The 26,355-nt window shown below is 47.9% G+C and overlaps 1 protein-coding gene across 1 annotated transcript in view; it reads right to left on the bottom strand.

The window, feature by feature from the left end:
* Nucleotides 1-1,999: 1,999 nt before the first annotated feature.
* Nucleotides 2,000-26,355, bottom strand: part of LOC311114174 (uncharacterized protein) — a gene marked incomplete at its 3' end in the record, with an annotated part of 34,324 nt that continues 9,968 nt past the window's right edge. Inside the window, exons 2-6 of the mRNA XM_084189448.1 lie at nt 12,000-12,082; nt 11,664-11,804; nt 3,685-11,389; nt 3,182-3,408; nt 2,000-2,155 (exon numbers count right to left, since the gene is read on the bottom strand). Of these exons, the coding sequence (XP_084045574.1) occupies nt 2,000-2,155; nt 3,182-3,408; nt 3,685-11,227 (7,926 nt within the window). The 5' untranslated portion in view covers nt 11,228-11,389; nt 11,664-11,804; nt 12,000-12,082. The remainder of the gene's footprint in view (nt 2,156-3,181; nt 3,409-3,684; nt 11,390-11,663; nt 11,805-11,999; nt 12,083-26,355) is intronic.

The following is a 26,355-nucleotide window of genomic DNA, read 5'->3' as shown; positions in this document are numbered from 1 at the left end:
GACAGTCGAACCTCTATCATCTATGGAACCACCCCACAATGTTCATCAATGTTTCATCAACCTTTCATCAACCTTTCATCAACGTAGTCTTAATGCACAGCGCACACACACCTCACAGACAAGTCTTCAGACACTCAATCACCTATTACCCTGTAAAGGTGATGGGCCATGAGCTCACAACCACATGGTCATATTGCTGTAGTCATAACCAGGTTAGGTATGTACTGTCCCAGATGGCAACCTATTCCCTATGTAGTGCACTACTTTTGACCAGAGCTTTTGACCATTTGGGACGCTACCATGATGGTCATCGCTGGAGTACATATCACTAGTCTACACTATCTTCACCTTACACAAATCCCAAATCACGCCCATGTCTCTTAAAGGGTCTATATTAAATGTGATAATAATAATATGATCTGTGATACCTTCCCAAAGTGTGGACCTACTCCAGTTCACAGACAGACAGTGTAGGTCTGTAGCTATAATAGTGGAGGGTTGTTGTCTTTAAGTTGCGTAACATCTTTTAACCTGACAGCCTCCTTTCTATCAATGAGTTCATGTACACATGTACACAAACAAGCTGCTTAAGCTACTTGTCATTTAACAAACAACACTATTCCAAGCAAGTGTGTAATGCTTACAGTATGTTATGCTTAAGCAATAAGGTATGAGGGGGTGTGGTATATGGCCAATATACCACGGCTAAGGGCTGTTCTTAAGCACGACGCAACGCAGAGTGACTGGATACAGCCCTTAGCCGTGGTATATTGGCCATATACCACAAACCCCTGAGGTGCTTTATTGCTATTATAAACTGGTTACCAATGTAATTAGAGCAGTAAAAATAATTATATTGTCATACCTGTGGTATACGGTCAGATATACCACGGCTGTCAGTCAGTCAGCATTCAGGGCTCGAACGACCCAGTTTATAAATTCGTATAAATGCTATGACGAGGAAGTAGTACATTGAATGTAGCGACATTGCAACCTGACATACAGTCATCAAGATGTTGCAACGGGAGTATTCTCCTTTCCTTTCACACAATATCATACATTAGCCTGGTCCAAGATCTGTTTGTGAATGCAAGATTTGATTATTTAATGCAAGGGTAATTTACTGTGCATATTGTATATTGTATATACGATTTACTGTATGCAATATGGCTCTTGAGAAATCCATTGAAAGCGAATTTCACCTTGCAGAAAATACATGGAAATTGAATGACACACACACAACCTTTGAGTATGACTCGATTTGTTTTTTCCACCCTATTCTACTACAAACATAATTCTTCAACATCTAAAAGACTCTTAGAGACAATCTACTTAGAATATCATCTATGTCAATGTGTCAATATTAGGCACAAAGTTCAATGAGTGGCACGTGGATGAGAAAAGTTCCATTGTCATTAGCATGGTGTATTCAGTTCTACAAAACATAAGTACAAAATGTGTTTTGGTGTTATAACTTCTTAAAACAAATATTAAGTCTGTTGTTGTTGTTTTTGTTGTTGATGACTCTGTAACATTATAATAGGGCATACTTGTGCTTTGAATTATGCCCTATTAGAAGAAAATCTGTCTTAACTTGAAGAAACCATTGCCTGGACATTTTGCCTGGCTTTCTACCGTATGCACAACTGTACTCGTTTCCTTTAATAAACCTTATAATTATAGTAGAGGGGCATTATAGTCTGAAGAGCACCTTTATAATACAAACAATGACAATAACCATAATCAAACGCGTGGTTGTTGAATATCTCTGTGTCTAAAATGACACCCTACTCCTCGTACAGTCCAGTGTACTACTTTAGACCAGAGCTCCATGTTAGCTATAAGACCAATAGGGTGTAACTTGAGATGTACTGTTATGATTTACCGTAAGAAATGAATCCCTAGAAAAGGCAGATAAAAAATATTTAAACAGACAGAGACTAAACCAGGGGAGCTTCGTGTTGTCCCATTACAGAGGGGAAGAGAGGGGGGATGGGGCTTAAAATTCGATCTTGCAGGCGGGGAAAGACTCATCCTGCATGACCACGGTGCTGCTGGAGGCCAGGACCATGATGTTTAGCTCCTGCTGTCGTTCATGGGTCTGCTGGTACCACTCCCGAGTCACATCTGTGTCATGGGTGGGAATCAACGTCACCTGCAGGAAAGCGAGAAAGAGAGAGGGGGGCAGAGAGATTGAGGTAATGGATAGAGATAGGAGGAAGAAAGTAGGCAAAGCAGAGGAGAAGAAGAAGAGGAGAACAAAAGAGAGAGAAGGGAGAGATGAAAGGAGAGAAGGCGAAAGATGGAGTGATTTAATCAGTTAAAGCAAACAAGAAATCCCATGACTGAAACTTAAGTCGATCTCAGATTGATTGTCTGTGGCCAAGTTCATTTCCCCTTTCATGTAAAAAGTCATGACCATCATGCTTTTATGGAAAGAGGATAATTTTGTACATGTATTAAACTGCGAGTTTGACCAATTCCAGTCCCCTTGATCCGCAGGCCTATAAAAGAGCCCGTCCCTGGTCTATATTATCAGATGTGCTATTAGCAATAAGCATTATCACCTGTAGCCCAACTGATGCAGCATAAAGTCTATAAATACATACATAGGCTGAAGCATGGGGTTTGTCCATCTGTATTTACCCCGTTGGACACAACATCCTGATTGTTATTATTATTATTTATTATTATTATTTACAATTATTAATTATTATTCAATCGAAAAAATATTGTTTTGGGGGGTTTCTATTACAAAGTATGCCATTGCCCCTTTAAGAGCTCTGTTGCACAGCTGTGCCAACACCATGCTTGAAACTCCGGTTGTAACTGCATTTCTAAAATGATGCCACGCGGGCAATTGTAGGATTAGGGAAATAAACATGGCAACAATGGAAAGCTGGGATCCCCCTCTTTTTTTAACATAGTAGCACTGGAAAGTTCCATCCTGAGTGATAAAGTAGAGGCTTTGAATTACTTTGCCAGGAGCTACAGTAGGCTACACTCTGCTGTTTGAGTTGAGTGCCACAGGTAGTCAGGTGTGCTAGTTAGTTAGTTAGTTAGTTAGTTAGTTAGTTAGTTAGTTAAGATGCATAGGGAATGAATGTCATGTACAGGTGATGTATTGATCCATCAACTGAAAGACTGAGCTCCATCTAATTCTATGGTAGTGATTTGTTACCTGTAGGTTGGATCCCCACTGGGCCTTGCCCTCCAGTAGAGCGTCCAGGACCCCTCGGCTGGGCTCATCATTGCCCACATCGTTCCCGCTCACCACGTAGTATGCAGAGCGGACGCGCTTGAAGAACTCCTGGTCCACGTTCTTAGCACTGCAGTGGTTGGGGATGTAGGCCAAGTCTACGTATATAGGAGGGCCTTGGGGAACCACGGAACTGGACCTCTGAGAGCCTAGGGGACAAGGAGTCAGTGCTTAGACGTTTCCATATGAGTTGATGCTTTCCACAAGGTTGCTGGTTTAAACTCTGCTCCAACTGCTCCTTTCCTCCTTCCTTTTCTCAATCACTTTCCACAGCCTAGCAGCCTTGACTTAGCCTGGTCCCAGATCTGTTTGTGCTAGGTTGTGCAATGTGTAATGTACTGTACTGTATACTACTAGTCATATTATGCATAACATAACAATACGATTGTTGAATAAATATACTGTATAATGGGGACCCTTGTTACCTGAGGTGCTCTTAACTCCGTTGGCCACCTTGCCGGCGTTGTAGCTGGACCTGGAGAGGTCATCGTCTCTGGAGCCCTGTCCGTCCGACAGATGGGACATCCTCAAGCTCTTCTCTGTCTCCTTCTTCTTCAGCGAGGCGCTGCGAGGGGACGGCAACTGCTTCACTGGCATGGGGGACCGCTTACGGCGAGCTGGAGACGCCGACTTGGGTTTCCCTGTCTTCCGCACGCCTTTCGTCTTGGGGTCCTTCTTGAGGGGCGACTCGGAGGTTGCCCGGTTCTGGTCATTAGCCAGAGCGTCCGGGTCCACCATGCAGACGTCGGGGTGAGGGGGGTTGGGGAAGGGGTCCATAAGGGGGGCGGGAGGGGGATCACGGGGGCTCATCCTGGAGGAGGAGGAGGAAGAGGAGTGATGGTGGCCCCCTCCCATGGAGGAGAACTTATCCACAGGCAGGTACTCAGTGTCCTCGTCCGAGTCCATGTTGCTGTGGCACTCCTTTGTCCCTGGGGGCATGTCTGAATCTGACTGCGACGGTATAGACTCGCTGACGGAGGTTGGGGGGGTTTCTTCTCTGGCCAACCCCAGCCCAGCCGCCCCGGGGTGGGGGATCAAGCCGCCCTGGGAGTGGGGGTGGTGGGGCTGTTTGTTGGCCCTCTTCTTGACTGACAGGTCGTGCTGGTCCCCTTCCTGCGATTGGTCGCTCCTGCATCCCCGCTCCTCGTCCTCCTCGTCGCTGGACTGCTGTTGCATACTGGGATTGATGAAGGAGGGCGAGAGGTCTCCTTTGCGCTGCCTGTGCTCCGAGGAGGAGTAGCCAGGGGAGGCTTTGGAGGAGGAGGTGTAGGAGGAGGAGGCGCCCATGCACATGTCAGGAGGGAGGTCCGGGTCGCTGTCGTCGTCATCATCATCTCGTCCTCCTGCTCCTCCTCGGCTCGACGCCTCTGCGTAGAAGGGGGAGCGGAAGGTGTGATCAGTGGAGGAGAGGGAGAGCGGGCGGGCAGGGCACTCTGGTTCCATTTCGCACTCCTCCTCAAACTCTTCCTCGTGGCGGTAATGAGGCGGGGAGTCGCCGGGAACCATGTCCATCTGAGGCTTCTGCATGTCCCACTCATATGAGCTCCTCACCTTTTTGTCCTCAGCTGTACCCAGACCTGGGCTCACACCACTGGCTGATGCCCCTGCACTGATGGGGGAGCTCATGCTGCTGACCTCCGTGGGACCGTTGACTGTGTCTGGCTTGGTGGGCAGCAGGGAGGAGGGCATGTATGAGGTGAGCACATCAGGGAGACCAGCGCCATCTATCTTACTGGAGGTGGTAGTGCTGCTGCCGTGTTTTTCGGAGGACAGGCCCATCTCACGCATGTAACCTTCCTCATCGTCCTCTTCCTCACTACTGTCAGAGTTTTCAAAGTAATGCTTGCCTGTTGAGTCGGGCCGTGGGGACGAGGTGACACCAAACAAACCTGTGGTGATGGCATCCTTCTCCTTGGGTGACTGGGAGAAAGGCCCATAACCCCCTGCAGCCTGCAGCTTGGACTCATCTGCCCATCCCGGTTTATAGAAGCAGTCCGACTGGGGGCTTTTGTCCACAACGCTTCCTTCCATCGAGGCAACATGCTCCTTTTTGTCTTCCGAGGAGGAGTGCGAGTGGAAAGGTTTGATCTCATCGAAGGGGCTGGGAGGAGAGAAGCGGGCCAGACTGGAGGTGGATTCAGCGGTGGCGGTGGTGGCCGTCATCATCTGCTTCTCCGAAACCTCAAGGTACTCGTCCTTCACCATCCTGGAGCTGGGAAAGGGGGAGGAGTCCATGGCCAGGGAGTGTTTGTCTTTAAAGGAGGTGTGTTCGTCTTTAAATGAGGCGTGTTCGTCTTTAAAGGAGGTATGTTCATCTTTAAAGGAGGCATGTTCATCTTTAAAGGAGGCGTGTTCATCTTTAAAGGAGGCATGTTCATCTTTAAAGGAGGAGTACTCGAAGCCAGCGCTGTCTGCATCATGTTTGAAGATGTGGTCGGAGGCGTTGGCTGGGGTCTCCAGCTCCTCGCCAAACTGCCGGCTGGTGGAGAGTGACGGACCAGACGTAGAGGAGGAGTAGCTGTAGGAAGAGGAGGAGGAGTATGCCGTGGCGGAGGTGGTGGTGTAGTGGAAGCCTGATGAGACTCCTACTGTGTCTCCTGCTTTCTTACCACCGTCAGCTCTCTCGCTGTGGAAATAGTCGTCTTTTCCCTCTTTGTCCTTCATCTGGCTGGACTGGAATGAGTCTTTCTCCCCACCGTAAGAATTATCAAACCCAGAGGAGTACCCAGACAACGCTGTGGTGCCCATGTCACCTTTGCTGGTGGTGGAAGAAGCTGGCGTAGTCGGCTTTGCCTGGCTGTTGTAACCGTAGCCCGCCATGGAAAGCATAAACTCTGGCTCTTTCGAGCTCATGCTGTCTGGAGAAGTTGTCTTTGCCTGACTGTTGTAACCATCTGCACCTTTCTTTAGTACATTCCTCTCTTTGTTGTACTCCTCCTCATCATCGTCATCATCGTCATCATCATCATCATCATCCATGTCGGCACCCTCGTCCTCAAACTTTTCTCCAAGTTTGGCTGGGGATTTAGTTGTTATCCCCTCATCAGGGAGTTTGGAGTCTGTGAAATCTGGCTCTTTTGAGCTCACGCCGTCTGGTGAAGTCAGCTTTGCCTGGCTGCTGTAACCATAGCCGGCCATGGAAACCATAAACTCTGGCTCTTTCGAGCTCACGCCGTCTGGTGAAGTCAGCTTTGCCTGACTGTTGTAACCATAGCCGGCCATGGAAACCATCAACTCTGGCTCTTTCGAGCTCACGCCGTCTGGTGAAGTCAGCTTTGCCTGACTGTTGTAACCATAGCCGGCCATGGAAACAATCAACTCTGGCTCTTTCGAGCTCACACCGTCTGGTGAAGTCAGCTTTGCCTGGCTGTTGTAACCATAGCCAGCCATGGAAGCTATCAACTCTGGCTCTTTCGAGCTCACACCGTCTAGTGAAGTCAGCTTTGTCTGGCTGTTATAACCATTGCCAGCCATGGAAACTATCAACTCTGGCTCGTTTGAGCTCACACCGTCTGGCGTAGGCGGCTTTGCCTGGCAGTTGTAACCGTAGCCAGCCATGGAAACCATAAACTGGGGCTGTTTTGAGCTCACACCGTGGATGAAAGGACATTTGACTACCTTTTCCGATTTCTCTTTGGCACCTTTCTCCATGTCTGAGTCACTGGCATCGTCCTCGTCATCGTCCTCATCCTCTTCTTCATCATCTTCATCATCATAATCATCGTAGTCTTCCTCGTCCCTGGCTGTTAACTTCCTCATGTCTATCTCCAGTTCCACCTCTTTGTCATGGTAGCTCATTGAAGAGGGTTTGGCTGCAGCACTACCTGTTACAGAGGTGTAATCACTGTGACCTTTATAAGAGAAGGAGTCTCTCTCTGATGATAAGGATGTGGTTGAAGCCTCTGGTCTATCAGCCATGGATGGGAATCTGCTCTCTCTGCTGTATCCACATGGCTCACTTATCTTCTCTGTGGATTCAGAGCCATGGATCCATGGAAAGGGGGAAGGGGAAGATACATCTTTTCCATGAGAGCTAGTGAACCCCTCCTTGTCTGAGGGGAAAGCAGAGTCCTTTTTCTGTGTGTCCATTTCCTTCATACTGTCCTTCCCCATCTTTTCTGACTGGTCCAGTTTCTGATAACTGGATCCATTTGAATATGAGTCTGCTGAGCTTGTTTTGTTGTCATAGATATCACTGTAAGAGAAAGTCTTGCCGTGTACGTACGGGGTGTCCTGTCTTATCTCTTCTTCTGAGCGTTTCTCTTTACTCTCTCGCTCCGGGAAATCATACAGATTAAACTGGACACTTTTCTCTGGCTCTTTCAAAGTTACATGGTCCTTTTTGCTGGATATTGCTGCATCCTTTTTGTCATCTTCAGAGTACAACTTACTTTGCTCTACTGATAAAGCTCTAGACCCTGTTCCACTTGGGTGAACAACATCATCATCTTCCTCATCTTCCTCCTCCTCGTCTTGCTCGTCTGAGTGCATGACCTGGGGTTTGGCTGTTTGCTCCATGTAACCAGAGAACTGTGTCTCGTCTGTCGACCCCGGTTTCTTCTGCAGATACTTGGACTTGATGTCATCCTCTGCAAGTCCTTTGTCCCTCTCAGACAGCTTCTCTTCCTGAGGTGATTCATCGTCCAAGAACCTACCCTCCTTCTGTTCCAAATACTTAGCTTTAACACAGGGTTTGAGATCCCTTTTCTCATAATAGTCATCATCTTCATCCTCCTCCTCATCTGATTTTTCAAAGGGGGTCTTGTCAACAGAGAGCCTCATTTGCTGGAGCTCAGTTTTAGTTTTGTCCATTTTATCTTCTTTCTTCTCCTCTGTGGGGGAGTAGCCACTGCTGGTGGGGACCGACTGGGTGGGTGAGGCCAGCTTCACGGTGCTGTCGTCTGGGCTAAGACATCTCTCTTCACCCTCAAACATGGAGCTAAGCTTAAACCCACTGGAGAAAGAGGGAGGAGAAGGAGGCGCAAAGGCAGTGGAGGGCGATTTATCCTTGTCCTGGAGTAACATGGCTGCCGCTGCCTGCTCGTAGCCCTCTTGGAGTTTCCCCAAGGGGATATCAACGTTGGGAGTCTGGTCCTCGTCTTCATCCTCCTCTTCATCATACTCCTCATGGACGGGTTTGGTCTTTCTCCCAGCCTCCATCTCGGGAACAAAAGACTGGTACTCCTTCGAAGGAGGAGAATTGAAGTTCTTGTCTTCGTCCAGAGAGGAGGTGGGAGAGATGGTTCCAGCCGAGTGGAGGTAGTCCTTCCCCTGGGTGGCCTCAGTGCGGGAGGGGATGCTGTTGATCGTGTCCAGGCGAAGAGAGCTCCTCCCTGTCTCTGTCTCTGTCTGTGGGGCGGTCACCGATGCGATGGACTGGTCGTCCGCCATGGAGGTGGCGAACGACGACAGTTTGTCATACTCTGTGATGGACGTGGCTGAGGAGATGTGCTCTTCCTCGGCGAGCGGAGCTGCGATGATGCTCGGATAGGCTGCCAACACTTGGTCATGTCTTCCCACGAAGCCTTTGCCTTTGAAGTCTGAGGCGTCGGACGTAGCCGAGGCTCTCATCTCCCTAACACCATGCACAGAGTCAAAGGATCCCGGAATGTCGGGAACGGAGATGTCGCAGGAAGCGACGTCGTAGCGGAGGTGTGGGATCCTGTCCTCGGGTTCTTCATGGATCTCCTCATCGGAGATGGTCTGCTCCGTTTCGGAATAACCGGGAATAGTCTCATCTTGGATGAAGGACACTTGCTCAGAGGCAGCGGTAGTGGTTTGTCCAGAGGCGACTGCAGTTGAAAACGATTTAAAGTCGGTTGACTTGGTGTCCCATTCTTTTTGATCTTTTTCTGTGTTGTATTTATCCTCATCATCCTCAGTTCCCTCCAGATCTGCTTTTTCGATAACGTCACCCTCCTCTTCTGAGCTGACGCTCTTCTTTGAATTCATGTCTCCCTTAGTAGAGTATTCGTCGTATTGCTCCATTTCCTCCTCATATTTCCTATCCACGCCAGCGTTTCTTTTAACGTCCTGCCATTTCCCGACATCTGCACCTTTCTTTAGTACATCACTCTCTTTGTTGTACTCCTCCTCATCATCGTCATCATCATCATCATCATCCATGTCGGCACCCTCATTCTCAAACTTCTCTCCAAGTTTGGCTGGGGATTTAGTTGTTATCCCCTCATCAGGGAGTTTGGAGTCTGTGAAAGCTGGACGTCCAGACATGACATCATTCTGAATGGGTTCACTCACTAGCTTCGAGAGCTCGTCTCGTTTTAAAGCTTCAAAGTCCTTGGTGAGGTCTTCTGGAGAGGATACAACGGACCCGCCTGCCAAAGCAGCAGCTGCGTTTTGGGGGGCTTTCTTTGGGACAGACTTTTTCTCAGCTGTTTTCTCTTTGACCGGTTTTGCTGTTATGTTTTTGTCAGTCTTGTCTGTCTTGTCCGTCTTGGGTTTGGCCTGTGTCTTGTTGGCCTTATGGAGGGTTTTCCTGACTTCTGGTGTAAAGGGTTTCAGGTCTGGTTTGGTGATCTTCCTCAGCTCTGGTTTACTCAGATCCTTCTTTTTCTCCTCCTTCACTGCTTTTGTTTCTTTTTTCTCCTCTTTTTTAGTAGCATCATCTTTCTTTACTTCACGTTTGTTGTCCTCTTTCTTTACTTTACTGATCTCTTTCTTCTCTTTGTCCTTTTTTTCCTCCATCTTGGATGGTCGTTCCTTGGAGTGTTTCCTCAGTGTTTTCTCCTTGGACAGCTTCTTTTTCTCCAGTTTGGCTGCTTCGGGTGCTGCGTCGCTGTTTTGCTGTTGTTTGGTGGCTTTGGTGGCTTTGGTAGCTTTGGCGCTCTCACTCTTCACCTTCTTCTCCTTCTTCTCCTCTTTCTTTTCAATTTTGTTCTCTTTAGCCGAGTCACTCTTGGACTCCTCTTCCTGCCCTTTGGCTTCTTTCTTGCTGGCTTTTGAGGCCAACTGTGTTTTGGTGGAAGATTTCAGGCTCTCCTTGCTTTCTGTTCTTGATCTCATCTTTGTTTGTTTTATGACTGGAGGCGGGGCCCCAGATGATATGTCTTTCTGAGTGGCCACTGGGTAGCGCAGGAAGTCCAGGTGCTTCAGCTTTTCAAGCCCCTCCAATATTTTGTTCTGCGGTGCATTTCCAGGGAACAGCACCCTGACTATCTTCTCTGTTGGACTATGCGGGATCCACACGATAAGAGCTGTTACTGAGGTCAAGTAAGGGACTGATATTTCTCCTTCTTTGCCATTGGACATCACAATCCCAGTCTTGGCCTTACTGTTCCCAGCCCACTTCTGCATAAGGAACTGCATCTCCTTGCTCTCCTTCACAGGGTTCAGAATGTACATGTCTAGCTTGCCAACGCCCAGCTTGTGGAAAAGCGTGATGGGCTCAATGGTGTTGCTAACGACCCTGTAAAGGGGTTCTGACTTGATGCCAAGCTTGTTGAGATACTGCAGTGTGAGGGATGCCTCCTCAATGCTCCGTTTGATCTTTAGCGTGGACTCAGGCATTCGTAGCTTCTCGGGGACGTTGAAGAACACCACACCGAGCTCGGGCGAGATCAGGTTCTTCATCCAGTCGCCGTAGGTGTTGGAGCCACCAGATCCCTGGGACTGCTCCTCCTCCTGTTCAGCAATCTTCCTCTGGAGCAGCCCGTTGATGCCTGGGAGGTTGTCCGCCCCAATGTGGGTCAGCAGGACTGAGTCTATTCTGTCCAAGTGCCTGACCAGCTTCCAGAAACAGGATCTGCGTTCGGACCCTCCATCCACCAGGATGTTGAATCCGTTCACGGCAAACAGGGCAGAGTCGCCCCTCCCTCCGGGGAAGATGTAGCAGCAGGGCTTGGACAGCTTCAGGAAACCGCCCGATGTGGGCGGCTCCAGGTTGTCAAAGGGCGACGGGACGTCCACCGTCTCCGAGACGTACTCTGTGAACTCCGCGACTCCCTCCATGTCGGGAAGCGCAGGCTCAGGGTTCAGGCGGTATTCCAGAAGGTTCTGGAAGTGCTGCTGCTCCTGGCTGTGGCCCAGTGAGCTCCAGCCCCCGTCTCCCAGGCACGATACTGTTAGCCTGGGCCGCTGGTCCGGTGCTGAGTTGGACAGGACCTCAGTCACCTGGAGGTGGAACCACAACACAACATAAAGACACTGTTAGGCATAGCTTAAGAAAAGAAAAATATTTTAATAGCAAGTATACATATTCATCAAAACAATATTTGATTTGAGCATATAACAAGAACATATTTAAATGAATCAACCCCTCCCTAAATGAAAGAATCACAAATATTGATTGAGAGATTCCAGTCTGAATACTACCAACATAATAACAGAGTAACTACACAGTGTAACGTCAACTTATAGTAAAGTGTTGATGAACAGTTGATCTTACTCCAGGATCAGAGATGATGTCAGATAAGTGTCTCCAGGTGAAGGCTCCACCCTGCAGTGTGATGTCACCTCCCTGCTCAGAGCTCTGGCCACTTAGGACTAGTAGCTTGTGTCCAGCAGAGTCAGTGACCAGAGAGCGGATCTGGACGGGAGGAGAAGAGGGACAAATAGAAGAAAAAAAGGACAATAGTGGATTATTAACACTGTTGATTGACATGATCAAATCTACCAGTAAGCAGTTTCTTTTCAAAAAAGGTTTCCATTGAGAAACATCAACCGTACCATTTCTGTGAAGGCAGAAGCCCTCAGTTGTCAGGTATGTCTGAGTCACACCTACCTCTGAAGCAGTAGTTTCCTCTGACGGGTTCACCAACACAACTGTCTCAAGGACATCACTCTTGTACTGCAGGGTCCTCTGTCCTGGAGAGGAAACAAACACAACAAACCTCAGGGATAACAATGACAAAACAACTAAAACAACAGTGCAGTCAGTAGTCACAGTTCCTACAATATTTCTGTGTGGAAATACTAAATATTGTAGCGATCCTTGCTATATGAGCCACGTTACAATTCCCACCAAGTGGCTTAACCCTAATGGCGCAATGCGTAGGGTGTTTGCCTTTCTCACCAGCGACCCGGGTTCGCACCCCTGCCCTGCTGTTCACTACAATATTGCTACGAATGCAGCATGTGAAAATAGACTGGACTTATAATGGAGCCATTGTATTATGTGGTGATGTGATAAGCCTTAAGCATCGAGGGTCCATTAAGGAACATGAACATCAGTTTAACATGTGAGACCTCATGTTTTCCATGATAAGAAAATAGCTAGAAAAATGTACTCCAGTGAGTAACTTAGTCAAATGACAGTACAGAACCATTGGAAAGCAAATCCAGAGAACATGGATAAGAATGATCCTCTGCAACCGTGCTTGAATATTATTGGAAGCGTAGATGCAATCAGCATTGTGGCCCATCATTAATGTTATTATTATTATTATTATTATTATTATTATTATTATTATTGTGGTGATTGTGATTATTGTGATTATGATGATTATGATGATGATGATGATGATGATGATGATTATTGTTATTATTATTGCTATAAGAGGTCTGACAGTGACACTACCAGGGTGCACTGCAAGTCTACAGCGGCATCACGGCAGACAGGGCTGTCTGTGAATACCGCTCAGTGATTGGTCAAATTAGACAAGCCAATTAACAAAAATAACAAAACGCTGGGGCTGTATGAAAACATGGCTGGAACCGATTACTGATAATACAACATCCTGTATTCCAGCGTTACACAAACACAATTAGCTGCAGACTAACACTGTGAGCCATACCCAGGCTTCCTCTCCCTCCAAGGTCCTCTCACTCTGCCATCCTATTTCCTCTCCTGCATCAACTAAATGTCTTAAACCCGTTTATACAGTGTCTTCCATGCCACGTAAACAACAACAATATTGCAAAAGCCTCATTAGCTTCAGCCTGCGAACCCCATTGGCTGTTGCCATGGGGATGCTAAGCTAGCTAGCTATGTTGCCGCTGGCTGAGTTACACTGACCCAGTCTTTGGCTATGGGAGACGCATTGCAGCATTTCTGAGGGGGGAGGGAGGGAGGGCCAGTAGGGAGGGAGGGAGGGCCAGACGTGCTGCATGGCAGAATGCACAGCAGAGTAACACAGGAGGAGACAGCAACTGCCAAGGCAGCAGTAGAAGCAGCATCCTGATCCTGCATGCAGGTGCTTCATCAGGGAAACTATTTTTAGCACAAAATGGCTTACTGGCTCATATCCAACTGGAAGAATATGAGAGGGGTTTAATATCATGGGTGTTTTCTTCTTCACTGCAGAGGGGAAGCAAGGGCATTAGGTGGAAAATAGATGGAACACGGAACGGAGAATGACATGTCTTGGTATCCAGGGTTACGTGTAAGGTCAAAAAATAGACCTCACCCGTGTAAACGAGATGCACAAGCTAACGCCACGGGTGACATTTAACACTAATAGCTTTTTTAGCATCTGTGTCTAGTATCAGCTAATGACTTCCTCAAATTATGAGCTAGTTTGTGCTTACAAATGACAAAAATTAGTTCTGTAGTGTGTGCTTAGCAAGTAAGCAGCACACATTGGCCTAGTTTTGGAGATGTATTTGTAGTTTTAGTTTCACGTTCGGCTTCGAAAAAGGCTATTTGCTCAGCTGCCGAGAAAGTAAATAGAGTGGAATTAATTGTGTTGAACCTCAGGAGACTGGGGTTCCGTCCCAAATGGCCCCCTATTCCCTATATAGTCGACTACTTTTGACCAAGGCCCATAAGGCTCTGGTCAAAAGTAGTGCACTATATAGGGAATAGGGGGCCATTTGGGACTCATGTTGGGATTGTGAGTGTTAGAATAACAATGCCAGTGGAAAGGCCAATGTGTGTACATTTTCATGCTGGATGAATATACTATAGGAAGAACAACAGTGACAATTCGGACATTTTGACTTTTCAAATGAAGCATGGAGCTTGGCTAATGTGAATGTCAATGATACTGGACGTGCCTAGTAACGTTCACTGAGGGCTAATTCTCAAAAACGACCCATCAAACTCTCAATACACTAATGCTGGATACAATAGCCTACAATTCTAGACTATGAGTGGCAATATCTTTGGTGATTGAGTTAACTGATACATTTTTAATTGCACATACACAGTTTACCACGCACACACCTTTTTCTGTTACAAAGGGCTCACTAACTCAAGGTATATAGAGGCAAAATGTCTTCACTATTTCCAAAAAGCTGCTTCATTCCTGTTGTGTCTTCTGTTACAAGGGACATACTAGGGGACCAAGAAGTTAAGCTGCACGAGGAAACACAATCATGCTTTGAGCCTTTTCCCTACTCACTTAGGGTCTATAACATTCCCTGTCTGTTATTCTGCCCAGGGGATTCATTCAGTGAGTGGGGCCCTGTATCTGAGAGGATCAACCTGATCTCTACTATCAAATTAAAAATCACCAGGATATCTCTGCCACTATATGACCTCCAGATGTGTCTTCTTCACAGAAAATAATAGAGAGCGGATAATAGCATCACTTCCTCATCTCAGAAAATAACTCTGACCCACTGACACTGAGTATGAAGACAACACAGACATAGAAATGGCCAACAATTTAATCCACAGACACAGTGGAGATTTGATTTGATTTGATTAGGATCTCTTTTAGTCCTCATTCGGACTAATCTTCCAAGAGTCCTCAAACATTAAAATACAATGTATAATACAATCACATTTTCACATATAACCCACTGTTACAAACAACAGACATAATACCCTGCCATATTGACCAGATAAATACTCTAACAGTCTGAAAAGATAGATTGGTTCCATCATCTACCATAGTCCTGCACAACCTTCCAATTTATTATATTTAAATGGTTCTAAAGTATTGTTTGAATGTATGTATTGAAAGGTTTTTGGTTTGCTCAGATAAATGATTCCATTTCTTTATTGCTCTGAATCTAAATGTTATTTTGCCCACTTCTCTTTTCTGCTGGGAAAACCCATACTGTAGATGGTGGACAATCTATTCCTAGTATTGGCCGTTTTAAATGGGGGGGGGGGGGAAATGGTTTTAAAATGTTTTTTTCAATGATCTTGTTGATTAATGACCACCCAAGAGCATTGTGCATTACTACAACACAAGAATCATATCTCCACCTTAAAACAATCCTTGCTGCTTTGTTCTGTGCAATCTGCAGCCTCCTAATTTCACTTGATGATGCATTTCCTCAGACCACAGAACAGTAGTTCACCTGACTCCCAATTAACGCTTGGGTTGTTTGCTTAAGTATCTTTCCCGGTAAATATTTAGCTATCCTTCTGATCATACATGCATTTTTAATTTTTTTAATAGATGAGTTATTTGAGACAACCATGATAAGCAGTTGTTTAGCTGCACCCCTAGGAGTTTGGTTTCTGCTACTTCCTCAATTTGTACTTCCCCCATACTTAATTGCATCCCATGTTGTGTTGACATTTTCCTGGTGGAACAAACCAACATAACCTTGGTTTTCTTGGCATTCAAAACAAGTGTGTTCCGGCAAACCCACTCCCTGATATTTCCCAGATCAACTTGTAGAGCTTGCTGTACCTGTTGAACCGATTGTCTTGCTGTATAAACTGTAGTATCATCTGCAAATATAGTAGCTTGAGTTTCAGATAAGGCATAAGGAAGGTCGTTGGTATATATTAAATAAAGAAGTGGCCCAAGGCAGCTGCCCTGCGGTATTCCACAGTTTAAAGCATGAGGGGAAGAAAACGAGCCATTGACATAGGTGGACTGTTTCCTGTCAGTTAGATATGACTGTACCCAATTCAATGCTGCCTCCTTAAACTCATAATGCAATAATTTAAAATGAAATGCAGCACTGGAATCTAAAAATAGTACACCCACAAACCTGCCATTATCTACCCCCTAAAAAACAATACAAAAAACGACAAAGAAAAACATTTTTAAAAACCTGCCATTATCCATTGCATTGAGCCACTGGTCAGTCATGCCAACCAATGCAGTGGTAGTGGAATGGTTTTTGTGATAAGCATGCTGATTGGCTGTGATCAGATCAGAGGGATGGTTCAGGTGATATCCCACCCAAACTCTGTATGCCATGGGCTCTCCAACCATGTTCCTGCAACTACCCAGGGCTTAATTTGGGAAACCAAGTTAAATCTATTCGGGAACATCGATAGTAACATGTTTTCACAACAAAACATACTTCATTAAACTGTTGACAGACCCTCTCTATGCGCGCTCGAGAAAGGAATGAAGGAGAGATGGGAGGAGATGGAAACGCACGGTGGTGAGATATTCTGTAGCTAAAGGTAATGTTTCAGCCTATTAATTATGAAATTATAAAAATTGCCCTATTACTAGGCTATTCAAAATCAAATACATTTTACATTACATTTTAGTAGACGCTCTTATCCAGAGCGACTTACAGTTAGTGAATACATATTTTTTTATACTGGCCCCCCGTGGGAATCAAACCCACAACCCTGGTGTTGCAAACACCATGCTCTATCAACTGAGCTACATTCCCTCCCCTACCCTGCCGGCCATTCCCTCCCCTACCCTGGACCAATTGTGCGCCGCCCATGAGTCTCCCGGTCGCGGCCGGCTGCGACAGAGCCTGGATTCGAACCAGGATCTCTAGTGGCACAGTTAGCACTGCGATGCAGTGCCTTAGACCACTGCGCCACTCAGGAGTACAATACATATGAACTATAGTAGGCTAACTCTGTAAACTGCCCTGCACAATCAATGAACCAACAGCATCGCCTAGGCCTATACGTTCTCTCCCAGACTCATGGATAGAAAGTTTGGAGGGAAGCATAAGGTAACCAGTCCATCCAGTATGCATAATAATACAGTCCACACTCAAAGGCCATTACCAGAATTTGTTTAATTTTGGAGTATAGGCTAGACCAATTATGTACCAAAGACATCTTAAATCAGTTTTTTTTTAAATGTTTTTCTGACGTGCATAATATGCGGTAGGCTATGTATTGTATAACAGCACAATCGTTATTTTAATAACGTTTTTTTTTGTTGGGGGGGGGGCTTGGGCTCATAATATTAATTATCAACTTAGAAAGCGCTGTCCATTTCATTTAGTTAGGCTTTGAAACAGCATCCACAACGACCATGTTTTCCTCTCAGTTTCAACCCGTTATTTAACTTCTTTCTTCAAATTGATAAATCACAGTGAGGTGAGTTTTAAAAGCAAAATACTGTTGTGATGATGTGTTTGATGTGATTTTCAGTTTCATTTGCATTGATGTCAGAGTGGTTAGAGGGACAATAGAGCCCTGAGTACCAGGCCATTAGCGACCTGATGGTCATTAGCAAGTTGGGTACTACCAACGCATGTCCAGAACGCTTGTCCTGAGCACTAGGACCATGCCTCAGGACTACCTGGCCTGATGACTCCTTACTGTCCCAGTCCACCTGGTCGTGCTGCTGCTCCAGTTTCAACTCTTCTGCCTTTCGGCTATGGAACCCTGACCTGTTCACCGGACGTGCTACCTTGTCCCAGACCTGCTGTTTTCAACTCTCTCTCTCTACTGCACCTGCTATTTCAACCTCTAAATGCCTGGCTATGAAAAGCCAAGTGACATTTACTCCTGATGTACTGACCTGTTGCAACCTCTACAACCACTGTGATTTTTAATTGACCCTGCTGGTCATTTATGAACGTTTGAACATCTTGGAGAAAAATCTGGTCTTAATGGCCATGTACTATTATAATCTCCACCCGGCACAGCCAGAAGGGGACTGGCCACCCTCAGAGCCTGGTTCCTATCTAGGTTTCTTCCTAAGTTTCTGCCTTTCTAGGGAGTTTTTCCTAGCCACCGTGCTTCTACATCTGCATTGCTTGCTGTTTGGGGCTTTAGGCTGGGTTTCTGTATAGCACTTTGTAACATCTGCTGATGTAAAAATGGCTTTATAAATACATTTGATTGATTGATAAGAGGAAATTACCGTGACTCAACAGTCCCGTGGAATTTTACTGAGGTCATGACTCATGACTGCCTGTGTGGCGGTAATACAGCCACCGCAACAGCCCTAGTTCTACATCATATCTAATGCCGGTTTCCATTTTCACTCGGCTTGGCTGCAGGGGAGGCAGAGAAGCCTTACAAAGGCCCTGTCGGCTGTAACGAATTCAGCTGCTGTAACAAACATGGGAGTGTAATAGGAGAGACAACCACTCTCTTCTTTCCTTTGTGCTAGAAGTGCCTCTGACTGAGATTCAACAGGTACTGAGGCTGCACTGACTGTCAGAATATTAATGTCACGCTTTTCAAACATGAACATTCAACTTCCTCCCCCAGCTGTATCTACTTGATATGCTGATTGCCAAAACATCTGAGAGACAAAAAAATATGCTTACTGAGGAGAACACTTATATAACGCAAAAAAAAAACAAGGACCTGCTTAAAATGATAATAACATCATACTGAACAGCATGCACCTTAACTTTTTACACTCATGGGAATTGGCCTATATGAATAGGGCTACATTGAAATGTTTCTTACAGAAGAAATATGAAAAGCAAATGCATAACCATGGTAGCAATTGAAAGGGAACAGTTTGAGATTATGGGAAAATTCTTAGACCAAAAGGTGAGTACACAACAGTTCACCTGACACAAGACTGAATCCAAACATTACACTGTTGATTTTATGTACATTTTACATTTACTGCACTTTCCGTCGCATTTTGTTGATAACGAAATCAGAAATTCTAAATTCAGAGAAACTGATCGTAATTTTGGTACGCATAGAAATTAGTCATGAGTGCACTCAGGTGCGTGTTCTGCTGCAAATGTTCTTCACAATAAACAAACATAGGCTCATTCTGTTCAGAACAACCCAGGGTATGACGCCATGTCATCTTGTAACTGAACATCAAACATAGTGATCATAAACATTGACACTGGAAATGTGAAGTGCACATTTGAACTGTATGACATCAAAGCAGTATTTATTATAATCCTCAACGTCTCATCTTTCAAAATACATAGAGTCATCTTCATTTATAGCATTTCCCTCACTCAGACAACAAAAAGTTGCCCAATTACTGGGAGGGATGGGGGCAAACTTCTTGTCGCGTGCTCAAATTAAGAACAGCTGTCAGTCAGAACCGATACAGAGCTGTGAAGTGCAGAGCCTGAGCTCTGTACAGGCACTACGTTCCAGTTTAGGCGCTTATTAGTGCCCAGATCTGCCATTTTCAACCCGTATATGGGTGTGAAGGGCTACTGAAAGATGAATGTGCTCTGATTAGTCCGAAAGACTAATTAACATTTCCAACCCAATAATTATCATGTCCAAGGACAATCTCCAGCTAATCTTCTTCCTCTTCAAGGAAAACGGGCCTGTGAGCCTACACATGACCTGGGTTCAAATACTATTTAAAATAATTTCAGAGACGTTATCTATGCTTGTTTGAGCTTGTCTGGCTTAATGGACCAATATAATAGTACCAGAACTGCTATACCCGCCCATCTGGCACCTTAGGCAGGCTAGAGCAAACGCTCAAACTATTTGAAAGACTTCAAATAGTATTTCAACCCAGGTCTCGCCCCAACACCACCCTGTAGAGACATTCACAATCTGTCATGAGCCTCTCACTCCACCGGGTTACCACCTTAATTTTCTTCCACTCTGCTCACCACTCTCTCTACTCAGCCTAACTAGCTCCACCTGTCCCTGCTCTGCTCTGCTCTAATTACTCTGCCAGCTGCGCTGCATTACCCACTACCTCTCCCAGTATTTAAGGCCCTGTCTTTCAGCTCTCCGGTGTCAGATCGTCTGCAAAGCTCACACCCGGAACCTGTTTGCTCGCGCTTCTGGCTCACCCTGGTTTTGTGACCCCGGACCTGCCTGATTTTTGGATACTCTTCTGCCCCAGGAGATCCAGACCTGCTTCTGCCATAACGACTCCTGACTACTCTTCAATCCCGGTAACTCTGACCAGCCTTCTGCCTTGCTACTACGTATTTTGGATTTCCCTTGAACTGTACTGCTGCCTTGTTTCATTCCGCCCTGTTGTGTCTGTGTCTCCCCCCCCCAGGACTTCTGGACCACCCACCACCGGCTTCATAGGACGCATCGCTGCCACTGGGGGGGGCACAGACCCAGCACATTGGACGGGATCCCTGTTACCCCTGGAGCCTTCATTCACTCCCTACTTCCCTTTTCCCTTAAGTTTTAATAAACTTTCTGGTGTGACGCAATTGTGGTCCTCTGGTCGTCTGTCTGAACCGTGACAGTACGATCTGACCATTATGGACTCAGCGCACACTTTCCCCGACATGGAAACCGATGAGCATGAGCAGCAGTTCCAGCAGCAGCAACAACAACTCGCCATGATCATTCAACTCCTCACCAACCTTACCCCAGCCAGTCTGCCCACCAGCCCTGCCCCCGAGTTACCTGCCCCGGTCATTGCAGCCGCTGCTCCGGAACCCAAGATTGGAAACCCCGAGCGGTTCAACGGCGACTCAACCCAGGTCCGGCCATTCCTGACTAGCTGCCGACTTCAGTTCTCCTTGCAGCCAAGGACCTTCGCCACGGAGGGGGCTAAAGTTGGGTATGCCATCACTCACCTGACGGGCCGAGCTCGACTCTGGGGAACAGCAGAGTTCGAACGTCAAACCCCCGCATGTGCAACCTTCGACCTGTTTGCTGAGGAGATGCTGAAGGTGTTTGACCTGGATTCACCAACCGCAGAGGCGTCTCGTGAACTGTTCAGTATTCGACAAGGCAGACGTACAGTCGCAGACCATTCCATCGACTTCCGAACCCTGGCTAGACGAAGTTCTTGGAACACACCATCGTTGGTGGACGCGTTCTTCCATAGTTTGGCTGACTATATCAAGGACGAGTTGGTCTCCCATGAACTGCCTTCCACTCTTGATGAAGCCATCGCACTGACTGTCAGGATCGACAGAAGGATACAGACCCGTCGTCGTGAGAGGGGGCGCCAAGGTCCACCTACTACCGGCATTCGGAGAGATCCGACTGGGCTCCTGTCATCTACTGCCACTCACCCAGGTCAGCTTGATCAGTCTGAGCCTATGGAGATTGGGCGAGCCTCTCTCACTCCTGCAGAGCGCCAGCGCCGCTTCACCTCAAACCTCTGCCTCTATTGTGGAGGTGATGGACATCGTGTGGTAACCTGCCCTTTAAAGGGCCGAAGCTCACCGGGCATAGGGGGAGTCCGGTTGAGTTCAATGACCATCCAGTCCTCCGACCGCAAACCCCTGCTGCAAGTTCACCTCCGCCTCTCTGACTCAACTCACACCCTGGCTGCTCTGGTGGATTCTGGCGCCGAAGCCAACATAATGGACATCAAGCTGGCACGCCAACTGGGACTGGAGAACCTCCGTTTGACACCTCCTATTCCTGCCCGGGCACTGGACGGACACTTACTCGGATCGGTCACTCATGTCACGGCCCCGGTCTCGATGGGTCTGTCCGGAAACCATCAAGAAACTATCCAGTTTCACCTGCTCCCCTCTCCAGGCCAACCCCTCATCCTGGGTTACCCATGGCTCCGCCGGCACAACCCTCAGCTCGACTGGGTGACCGGGGTGATCAGGGAGTGGGGAGAGGACTGCCACCGAACCTGCCTGCTTGCTGCCGCACTACCCCCTCGGCCAGTACCTACTAACTCCGCTCCTGACCTCTCCAATGTCCCAGAATGCTACCATGGTCTCAGAGAGGTGTTTAACAAAGCAAGAGCCACATCTCTGCCCCCTCACCGACCGTACGACTGTGCCATCGACCTCCTCCCTGGAACAGCCCCTCCAAAGGGTCGTCTTTATTCGTTGTCTGCTCCTGAAAGAAAGTCCATGGAGGACTACATCAATGGCTCTCTGTCCGCAGGATTAATCCGTTCATCTTCATCTCCTGCTGGTGCTGGCTTCTTCTTTGTGGGGAAGAAGGACGGATCTCTTCGCCCCTGCATCGACTACAGGGGACTCAACGACATCACAGTGAAAAACCGTTACCCTCTGCCTCTGCTCACCTCTGCTTTTGAGTTGCTCCAGGGAGCCACTGTTTTTACCAAGTTGGATCTCAGAAACGCTTACCACCTAGTGCGGATCCGGGAGGGAGATGAATGGAAAACCGCATTCAATACACCAACAGGCCACTACGAGTATCTGGTTATGCCTTTTGGCCTCACCAATGCTCCTGCTGTGTTCCAGGCTCTAGTGAATGATGTACTGCGGGACATGTTAAACAAGTTTGTCTTCGTTTACCTGGATGACATCTTAATCTACTCCAGAAACCTGTCTGAACACACCCGCCATGTCCAGCAAGTCCTTCATCGTCTTCTGGAGAATTCCCTCTACGCCAAGGCAGAGAAATGTGAGTTTCACGTCAAGACAGTGGCCTTCCTGGGGTACATAGTGGCAGAGGGAAGTATCCAAATGGATCCTGCCAAAGTATCAGCAGTCACTTCATGGCCAGTTCCGGAGAACAGAAAGAAGCTGCAACAGTTTCTGGGGTTTGCTAACTTCTACAGAAAGTTTATCCGGAACTACAGTACCGTTGCTGCCCCTCTCACTGCTCTAACCAGCACCAAGCAACCCTTCACCTGGACCCCAGCAGCCGACAAAGCCTTCAGTACCCTCAAGGTGAGGTTCACCTCCGCTCCCATCCTCCAGATGCCTGATGTGGACCGGCAATTCATTGTGGAGGTGGACGCCTCGGATGTGGGAGTTGGTGCTGTGATTTCTCAGTGGGCTGCGGAGGATAGGAAGCTCCATCCCTGTGCCTTTTTCTCACGTCGGTTGTCCCCCTCTGAGTGCAATTACGACATAGGGAACCGTGAGCTGCTGGCTGTAAAGCTTGCCTTGGAGGAGTGGCGTCACTGGCTGGAGGGGTCCACCATTCCATTTCTCGTTTGGACCGATCATAAGAACTTGGAGTACATCCGCACGGCCAAACGGTTGAACTCCAGGCAGTCCCGCTGGGCCCTGTTCTTCACCAGGTTTAATTTCACTCTGTCATACCGGCCTGGATCACGCAACACCAAGCCAGACGCCCTCTCCCGTCAATTCCAGAAGGATGACACCCCCTCCAAGGACCCTGTGTCGATTCTGCCAAGTCCCTGCATCGTTGCAGCTCTGACCTGGGCTGTTGAGGAACAGGTGCTGGAGGCTCTCCGTAACCAGCCAGGTCCCAGCACTTGCCCAGCTGACCGCCTTTTTGTCCCCGAAGACCTGAGGTCCCAGGTCGTTCAGTGGGGACATGACTCCCGCCTAGCTTGTCACCCTGGCTCCACCCGCACTTACAACCTGCTCGCCCAGAGGTTCTGGTGGCCCTCTCTGAGAAAGGATGTACGGGAATTCGTCCAAGCCTGCCCCATCTGCAACCAACACAAGTCGTCCTGCCAGCCCCCAGCCGGATTGCTGCAGCCCCTGCCTGTGCCCAGACGTCCCTGGTCTCACATCGCCCTTGACTTTGTCACGGGGCTGCCCCCTTCAAGTGGCATGACCGTCATTCTCACCATAGTTGACCGTTTCAGCAAGATGGCACACTTCATTCCCCTCCCCAAGCTCCCAACCGCCAAGGAGACCGCCCAGGTGGTCCTGGAACACGTCTTCCGGATCCACGGACTGCCAAAGGATGTAGTTTCTGACCGTGGTCCACAATTCTCCTCCGCTTTTTGGAAGGAGTTCTGTCACCTGCTGGGAGCCACAGTCAGTCTGACTTCCGGATTCCATCCCCAATCCAATGGGCAGTCAGAGCGGGCTAATCAGGAGCTCGAGAAGGCACTGCGATGCATGACTTCACGCAACCCCCACTCCTGGTCGCAGCAATTGACATGGGTGGAGTACGCACACAATTCTCTGACCTGCTCTGCCATCGGTATGTCCCCTTTCCAATGTGTTTATGGATACCAGCCTCCTCTATTTGCCAGCCAGGAAGAGGAGGTTACTTGCCCATCTGCACTTGCTTTTGCCCGTCGATGTCGCCGCACCTGGTCACAAGCCCGAGCCACACTCCTCAGATCCGTTGCCAGCTACACTACCGGGGCCAACCGTCGGAGAATTCCTGCTCCCACCTACCATGTTGGTCAAAGGGTGTGGTTGTCATCGAAGAACCTGCCACTCAGGGTGGAGTCGCAGAAGCTGGCACCTCGGTTCATTGGCCCATTCCCTATCATAAGAGTGATTAGCCCAACTGCTGTCCGGCTCCAACTGCCTAATTCCCTGAGGGTGCACCCCACTTTCCATGTGTCTAAGATTAAGCCCATCCATGAGAGTCCGCTGGTCCCTGCTGCGCCTTGTCCTCCTCCTCCACGGCTCGTCGATGGTGGTCTGGTTTACACCGTCCGCCGCCTGCTTCGGTCCAGACGGAGGGGTAGGGGTCTCCAGTACCTCATTGACTGGGAGGGCTATGGACCTGAGGAAAGGACCTGGGTGCCAGCTAGTCGGATTGTGGATAGGACTCTCATCACCGCTTTCCACCAACGGCATCCTGATCAACCTGCAATCCGTAGGGGCCGCCCCAGAGGGGTCCCTAACCGTCCTGCCCGCTCGGCTTCCTGTCCTGTGCCTGATCCTGTCTCGGGACCTGTCCCATCTCCCGACCACGGCCCTCCGGCTTCCTCCGAGGATGAGGACGTTCACTCGGACCGTTCGGAGGAGTTCTAGCCCTCCTCCGGCTCCCCTCCTCCCGCCCGGCGTGGTGTTGCTCTTGGGACTTCTGGGGCCGTCCCTTGGGGGGGGGGTTCTGTCATGAGCCTCTCACTCCACCGGGTTACCACCTTAATTTTCTTCCACTCTGCTCACCACTCTCTCTACTCAGCCTAACTAGCTCCACCTGTCCCTGCTCTGCTCTGCTCTAATTACTCTGCCAGCTGCGCTGCATTACCCACTACCTCTCCCAGTATTTAAGGCCCTGTCTTTCAGCTCTCCGGTGTCAGATCGTCTGCAAAGCTCACACCCGGAACCTGTTTGCTCGCGCTTCTGGCTCACCCTGGTTTTGTGACCCCGGACCTGCCTGATTTTTGGATACTCTTCTGCCCCAGGAGATCCAGACCTGCTTCTGCCATAACGACTCCTGACTACTCTTCAATCCCGGTAACTCTGACCAGCCTTCTGCCTTGCTACTACGTATTTTGGATTTCCCTTGAACTGTACTGCTGCCTTGTTTCATTCCGCCCTGTTGTGTCTGTGTCTCCCCCCCCCAGGACTTCTGGACCACCCACCACCGGCTTCATAGGACGCATCGCTGCCACTGGGGGGGGCACAGACCCAGCACATTGGACGGGATCCCTGTTACCCCTGGAGCCTTCATTCACTCCCTACTTCCCTTTTCCCTTAAGTTTTAATAAACTTTCTGGTGTGACGCAATTGTGGTCCTCTGGTCGTCTGTCTGAACCGTGACACAATCTTTGAAAGTGTATCCTTCCTTCCTCCCTTCTTTGACATAACCACTGACTAGAAAGGACTGGACAGGTGAAATCTGTGGTGAAGCCCTTGCGTTCACCTGTAAAATCATGTTTAATCCGTGATTACTTCAAAGAAGGGAGGAAGGAAGAATGCAGAGACTCACACAGCCCATCAAACACATTCTTCAGGCTCTGATATTCAGTCTGATATTAAAGGGGTAGGATGAAGTAACCCCTATACAGATGTAAGATCTTAATTTGAGCCAGTTTGCTACAGCAGGAAAATAATCCTGCAGCAACAGGAAATTTGAATTATTATATGGATTATAACTAATGGACATTTTTGTAGGGGTTGATACGTTTTTCTTTGGGGAAAATCAAGTCTGAAATGTGAAAGTGGAAATTATAAACTTTAGAAGCCTTTTTAAAATTCAAATACACTGCAAGGAAAATTCTCAGCAACAAAATTAAGATCCTACATCTGGATGCTGATCTGTGGTCAGCTTTTAATTGTCCCACCTAATGGTTAAGGTTGGGCTTGTGGAAGAGTAAGCTGATCCTAGATCTGTCCATGTGGGTAACCCAGAGCATTATAGTAAAGCCAGGGTCATTTTCAGCCCAAGGCTCAGAGTCCTGTAGCCTCCAAGCAGTACAGGGGAGGAACACTGGTATGTACTGAGGAAATAAACCTGTGAACTTTATCTGAACTTGATCTAACCACAG

Source organism: Coregonus lavaretus (genome assembly GCF_964263955.1).
Source record: "Coregonus lavaretus genome assembly, contig: HAP1_SCAFFOLD_4143, whole genome shotgun sequence".
Taxonomy (NCBI): domain Eukaryota; kingdom Metazoa; phylum Chordata; class Actinopteri; order Salmoniformes; family Salmonidae; genus Coregonus; species Coregonus lavaretus.
The sequence above is the reverse complement of the archived record's forward strand: the minus strand, read 5'-3'. Positions and strand labels throughout refer to the sequence as shown.